Source organism: Gallus gallus, chromosome 8 (assembly GCF_016699485.2).
Source record: "Gallus gallus isolate bGalGal1 chromosome 8, bGalGal1.mat.broiler.GRCg7b, whole genome shotgun sequence".
Lineage (NCBI taxonomy): Eukaryota > Metazoa > Chordata > Aves > Galliformes > Phasianidae > Gallus > Gallus gallus.
The window spans coordinates 8,157,686-8,164,584 of record NC_052539.1 but is presented as its reverse complement, the minus strand read 5'-3'; the positions used below and the strand labels follow the sequence as shown (position 1 = coordinate 8,164,584).

Sequence of the window (6,899 nt, the reverse complement as noted above, 5' to 3'; positions counted from 1 at the left end):
GAAGCACAGGAGCGTAATGCGATAGAGGACACTGGTGCACAGGATACTCCAATGCCACCAAGACAGAAAGGGGCAGAACCCACCTGAATTACTGGAGTGAAGGAGGGATCCCCGCAGCTAGCTGGAAAAGTCATAAAAGCCTCCAAAATTTGAGAAAATAATTAAGAAATAGTTGCAAAGCATCAGCAAGAAAAAGTACAGCCTCAGAGTATATATAAAAATAATTTATTAATTTTTTCTTAACATGGCAGAATTACGGATAGTAATATAGAGATTATGGGTGGATTGTGACAGGAGAAGGGGGAATGGTTTCAAACTGAGACAGGGGAGGTTTATGTTAGATATTAGGAGGAAGTTTTTCACCCAGAGGGTGGTGACACACTGGAACAGGCTGCCCCAGGGAGGTTGTGGATGCCCCATCCCTGGAGGCCTTCAAGACCAGGCTGGATGTGACTCTGGGCAGCCTGCTCTAGTGGTGGGCGACCCTGCACGTAGCAGGGGGGTTGAATCTAGATGATCTTTGTGGTCATTTTTGACCCAGGCCACTCTGTGGGTCTATGATTCTATGAAAATACTATTCGGTTACGCTCTCAATCATGTCAGAGAGTTCTTGAAGGAGTTCATCCACATCCTTCTCGGGCTCTGAATCCACTGCTTGTTCCAGATCTCCGCCTGAGAGCTCCAGCATGAGCTTCTCCAAGTCATCCTCTGCAGAGAAGGGCACTTTCCCTGCCCCGGTGGAGCACGGCTGCTGTGTCTTTGCCGCCGTTTGTGGAGAGGCTGAAGCGGAGCTCGAGTCCTCTGACTGTGCCACACGCTCTGCCCAGCATCCCAGAGGCATGTCAGAGAGCTCCTGAAGGAGTTCGTCCACATCCGCCCCTGGCTCCAAATCCACCACGCCTTCCCGATCTCCTCCTGAGAGCTCCAGCATGAGCTTCTCCAAGTCATCCTCTGCAGAGAAGGGCTCTTTCCCGGCCGCGCTGGAGCACAGCTGCTGTGTCCTTGCTGTAACTTCAGGAGAGGCTGAAGCGGAGCTCGAGCCTTCTGACTGTGACACTGACTCTGCCCAGCATCCCAGATGCAGGCCAGGACTTGGGAGAACAAGGAAGAGAAAAATCAGTACCTGACATTTCTGGACTGGAGAAGCATTTCCTTCAGACCAGCTCTAAAATCTGTGGTTAACCTTCCCTACAACTCCTACCAATATGGGGGTTGTCATTCCTTAAACCTGGGGCTACCGTTAAGGTCCAGTCCAAAAGCAGGCACGATTTTCAGTGCGGGAATTGATCTGTGAAGACAGAGCAGTTGGGGCCTAGCAAGCATGGTCCAATTTTTGTAGCCAGAGGCACTTTGCCACCTTCATTAGTTTGACGGTAATAATGTTCGGAAGTCAACCTCCACAGATATGTGTTCACTACTTCCGTTCTCTTTCTCATGACATGCTCAGCAGAGATCGATTGCCAGTCCAGGAGTCTGATCCATCCCTTCTCTTTGTTCTCCTAGCAGTGCTGTCATAGTCTCTGCTTCTTGAGGTGGCACTGAAAAGCATAGCTGGCCACTCCTTGTTTATCACTTTGCAAGGAACTGGAAGGACTTCACCTCATCTTCACTAAGGCGTTCAGAGAATCCATGAGGTCTCTGGAACACTGTACCAACTTGCAGCACGTTAACAATCTAAATGCACATTCCTACTAGCAGCTGGGACGTTATTTCTGATGACAAATTTCACTGACGGTCGTTGGCACCAATTATATCAAACCCCTCAGTTTTCCTAGGCATGGAAGCACTTACAGTTCATGAAAAACATTGCGACTAAGGAAAAAAACAAGTAATGGTCATCACCTGTCTGGGAGTGTGCCTGCTGCAGGTGTGGTCACCACTGTGTCCTCTGGCCGGGCTGGAGCAGCAGCCTAGGGGGAAACAAGACAGCACAAGTGATGCACAGGGAAACATTCCTGAGCAGCTTCTTCCTCCATGCCACCTCCCATCCTCTCTGGCACTGCTGAACCTTAATCCAAAGGCAGAGCCCCAGTGCTCCCAAAGAAAGTTCAGATTCCCTTCAAGGTTACTAAGGACCTCCAGTGTTTTAGAGAACACAGCACTAACTGACCAAATCCTTCACACCACAGAGAAATCCCAGTAGGGCGGAATCACAGAGTACTACGTGAACGCCGCCGTTCCTCTAATGAACAGTGGAAGGTTACTGCAGGAATCCTGCAGGCAGCTCGCGCCTACCAGGGACAGAGGAGGCCTGTAGATGTTTGAGTCTTCCACCGTTTCCCCAAGAGAAATGTCAAGCTTCCCTATCACTACGACTGGGGATCCACGACAGCTTCAGCCACGGTCCTTACCACAGCTGCACGTTTAGCTGGAGGCTCCTCCGTGCCATCAGCGGTGGCACTCACAGCACAGCGACCCATCTCAGCTGCCTTGCGCTTCCGTGCAGGTGCACAGACAGCTTCAGGAACAGATGTGCTGGATTCCACGTGTGTCATTTCTTCTTTTGCGGGTGCTTTAAGAGAAACAAACCAAATCTCGTTGTTCAGCAGCAGAAAGGAAGAACCCTGACTACCTCTCTTTCCTCCATGGGTTTATTTCCACATGTGCAATACTGAGAGAAAGGCTACAGTGTGCAATCCACACAGCATTTGAGCTCTTCTCAGCCATTCCACATTTCTTTCTTTCTTTCTTTATTTGCAAAGCAAATCTAACCTTAGCAATGAGATGTTTGATCCCCCGCTCTTTTGGACAGAAACGGGCCCTTACTGTAGGGAGTCGATACATGCTTTAGAAAGATACATGCTTGAGAAAGACTTTGTAGCCTTAAACTTGTTCATCCTCAGCACAAGCAGCAAACCCAGTGCAAACTCAATTTGCTGATAGGGGTAGCGTTTCCCCAGGGAGGTACTAAAGCAACTTCTTACCTCTTAGCTTTGGGATCCTGATCAATCTCCTCCGTGCTGGGGCAGGTGCAGGTGGTGCTGGAGGAGCTGGCACGCTTTCGTCCCTCTGTTGAATCTGCAGAGCTTTCTCCCTCCTGATTTCTTCCAGGGTTTTAATATGGATTTCTTCTAAAGGCTTGACTTTTTGCACTGGCTCTTCCAACTTCACTTGGCCAGCAACAGATGGAGTGAGGATGCTCTGTATCTTGTTTTCACCCAGAAGCCTTCTCTTGGTAGGCAACTCATCTGCATTTGGCTTCCCTTCTTCTGACTGCCTACGTTTTCTTAGAGGCTGGGCTTGGGAGAAAGCTGAGATGCAAACTGCCTGGGAAGGTCTTGTCTCTCTGCCTTGCTCTTCCGTGTCACACTGCCCTGCAGCCGGGAGCCGAGCTGGAGTTCCGCCTTGTCGATTCGCTTTCTCCTGGCGGATTTCCTCCAGTGTTTCCACGTGGATTTCTGCCATAGATTTAGCAGCCTTCTCTGGTGTCGCTGAGAAACAAGAAGCACCAAGATATAAAGAGAGTCCAACAATACTTCCAGTCTCCAAGATGTGTCACAATACTAAGGAGAACCACTCTGTGGTGTTCACAGAAATGCATCTGAGGACAGTGTCATTCTGCAAATCATTTTCCTCTCCTGAGCCGCTTGTTCCATTCTGAAGACCAGCCCCCTCCAGAGAGAGCTGCTACACAAAATCGCAAACCTATCCTGTTCCTTTCTGACTGCGTCTCTCCATTAGCATCTCAGACTCCTGCTCCTGGCAGTGGATCTGTTCTACCTGTGCCTAAGCACACTGCACCTTGGGAGGGTTCACAGAAGATGCACGAGTGGAAAAACACCACATCCCCAGACCAGATTTCTGATAACAGCCATCAGAAGAGTTTCAGCACTCCAGGAAAACAGAACCAGGTTGCTTTTTTTTTTTTTTTTTTTCTTTCCCACCCTTTCAAATCTATTTTTAGAGCTGTATGGAAGTGCTCTTAAATGAATGGAAGTAAGTCAGATAACATATAGAATGTCCAGTTACTGTCTGTCCGTGTGCTGGTCTGTGCGGAGGACAATCCTAGTCTCTCCTTCCCAGAGCTGGGGACTAGCACTCCAAAACTGAATGGAACAAAGGACACAGGCTGCATCAATGCCAACTTTGGGGTCGCATTTCAAAACAGAATGGCAGAGGGAACTTCAAATCCCAGGGCTTAAGAGCTCAAGCAACATGCCAAGAGAAGAATTGCGGGAAAGAAGAAGCACAAAGCCTAAGTAGAACATCTGTGCATCAAATTCCAATGCCCGCTGAGTACCTGGAGTATTCTTTGGTGCTTCATCAACCTCCAGCTTCTTATCCAGACTTTCAACAAGGCTGCGCTTCACCGCGATGCCACTCCCGTCAGCTTCAGACCAAGAGAAAACAAGGAATACTTGAAGAGCAGCTCTTTGGAGGACAATGTCAGAACAGCCCACCACAGTCTTCCAATTCCCAAGCATATTTTATTACATGTGCCCCTTAGCTGTTGGCTATTATTTTGCCATTTCCGCAGCCGACGCAGAACTGCAATTTTCCTCTCTCATACATCAGAAATGCCCTTCATGCCGTCATATTTGGATGAAGGCACCCCAACGCTACTTTACAAGAAGTTCTTACCTTCGGAGGCTTTCCGTTTTCTCCACATCTCACCACATCGATTCAATCGAATCTTAAAAAAACAAACAACAAAAAAGCACAGCCTGAGAATTGACCATGATATTAGGTTTCATTCTTGGAACCAAAGACAGAATCTAAGAGGTTACTAAGTGGACCAAAGAGCAGCAAGCATCCTCCTACTCAACCCCTCCCTCTTTAGCACTGAAGAAAAGCAAGAAAAACAAAGCAACAGACACCCAAGCATACCTTGCGAGATGCGGAGTGAGAAGGGGAATAAGAACCATCTCCCTGATTGGCCATGCCGGAGAAATTCCTAGAACAAGTTCAGGTTCTCAAGGATCTCTCCACAGGGACTGCTGCCACTCCTGGAAAAAGCCGCCTTCGCTCCTTCTTGGAATGGAAGCCTTCTCCTGGCTTGATCAGGGAAATAAAGTAACCCTAAAGAAAGTATCAAGAGGTGAAAAATAATGAGCAAGAAGCATTTTCCCTGCCTTCTTCTGGTGCTCGATTAGCTTCTCGAGGGGGGAAATGCCCTGACGTCAGCTGCGTACAGGAACTGTCGCAACGCTCAAGCAACCTTCGGTAGAACTTGGAAGCAAGAACTGGGAACACGCGTCCAACTCCCACAGCCAACAGTGCTCCCTCAGCAGAGGGCTGGCGCAGCCACGGGACAGGCACATCCACTGCCCTGCACAGCGCCTCTGTGGCGGTAGGGCGCATGCGTGTCACCAGAGCACACAGTGCTGTGCTTGGTGACGTCACAGAAGAGTCAGTGCCCCCAGCTGAGTGCCTGGCTTGCCACCACCGTTACTGGTGTGAGCTTTTATTAAGCGTATGCTGGATAAGGCAGAACATGCGAGCCATGGATCAGTAAAGAAAACGTTCCACACCACGGAAGCAACCATGCATGCTTTGAGACAGCCCGTCCAATAAAGATGAGCTCAGGTGGAGGCCAGTCCCAAATCACTGACGGCTGATTTTTAGGTAGCACCTGTTTATGATGGGATGGCTTTCCCTTAATCCATAACTCCTTCTTTCTTGTATTTGAACCGGGAGGACCTGCTCTCCTGTTGTCTCTGTCTTTTTCCTCCTTGGTGGCTGCCCAGGCTCAGGGAATGAATCCCTGCCAGAGGAAGGCTGCTGCTACAGCTGCTGTGCCGTGCCTGCTCTTGGGGAAGAGGGGCATTCTGGGAGAATACGCTCTCTTTCTTTCTTTCTTTCTTTCTTTCTTTCTTTCTTTCTTTCTTTCTTTCTTTCTGAAATCAGTGCTCTTACGGCATCTGAAAAGGAACCAAATACCCCTGGCCCCAATCATTTGGAAGGGTGCAGTGTGAGCTGGCACGGGCAGCACAAGGACCTTTTCCCCATCCGGGCTTTTCTCCTGAAACACCTTCCAGCACCCATCCAGCAACCAATTCAACTCACCTGTTCAGCCCGCTCAGTCTAAGGTGCATCCAGCTCACGTCCACAGCACAGCGCTGCTTCTGACGTGACCTCGCAGCGTTATCTCTGCAAAGGAAGGCCCAGAGCTCAGTCTGCGAGTGCAGCACGCACGGCAGAGCACCAGGACTGGTAACAAGCTGTAGGCCAGGCCTTCCCATTCCAGCCAACGATTGTGACCCAAGCAACCGTATGCATCCCTTCCGTGCTTTCATCATAAACGGAGGAAAGACACGCCTACTCGGTCCCAGTTTGAAGAAAGAAACACAGAGAACACCCAAGCGTGTCATTTTAAGCTGACCAGAGGAGAAATGCAGGTGACCCCTGTGCAGCCAGGTCGGGTCACCCTCTCACTCTGGCACTGCACGATCGGACCTCAGTGAGGCCTTACCTACTCCCCCTTATTAAGCCACGTTGGTTTTTTGTGTTTTTTTTTTCTTTTTTCCTTTTTTTTCCAAGTACATGACATGTTAGGTGTGGATAAGTTCCAGTATCCAACCAGAGTTGTGATGAAATTCCTCTTACAAACTAACAATAAAAGCAAAAGCGTTACCTGTATGCTACTGGAAATTCCAACTGTAAAAGAAACCTCTTGGCCCAGTTTTGTTTGTGTGAGTGGTTGGTGCTACCGCGGGTGTGTTTCACCAGACAGAAGGGCAAGCAGATGTGGCTGACATCCGTGTGCGTTGGTCCTGGCCAGCAAGACGGGATGAGAGCTTGGCCCTGAGCACCGTCACAGCCTGAACTCTATGCACCTGAAGCCTAGAGCACATCGCAACCTTTGAATGTGGAACAGAGGTGGAGTCCATGTGCTCAGCAAGTAAAGGCTCTCAGCTCTTTAGCAGTGTGCTGAGATTTGTCCCAGCTCTCAACTTCTA

The 6,899-nt window shown here is 49.3% G+C and overlaps 1 protein-coding gene across 2 annotated transcripts; it reads right to left on the bottom strand.

Annotated features, from left to right (window-relative positions):
* Nucleotides 1-241: 241 nt before the first annotated feature.
* LOC121113432 (zinc finger CCCH domain-containing protein 11A-like) lies at nt 242-6,313 on the bottom strand. 2 transcript variants are annotated; one of them, XM_040705290.2, is made up of 8 exons: nt 6,007-6,313; nt 4,828-5,019; nt 4,582-4,633; nt 4,241-4,330; nt 2,925-3,431; nt 2,352-2,512; nt 1,843-1,910; nt 242-1,091 (listed from the first exon to the last, which is right to left on the bottom strand). In XM_040705290.2, the coding sequence occupies exons 2-8, from the start codon at nt 4,879-4,881 to the stop codon at nt 575-577; spliced, it is 1,449 nt and encodes a 482-aa protein (XP_040561224.1). In that variant the 5' UTR covers nt 4,882-5,019; nt 6,007-6,313; the 3' UTR covers nt 242-574. The 2 variants fall into 2 exon arrangements, with proteins under 2 accessions (XP_040561224.1, XP_040561225.1); XM_040705291.2 differs by lacking the exon at nt 6,007-6,313 and adding an exon at nt 5,133-5,421.
* Nucleotides 6,314-6,899: the final 586 nt, after the last annotated feature.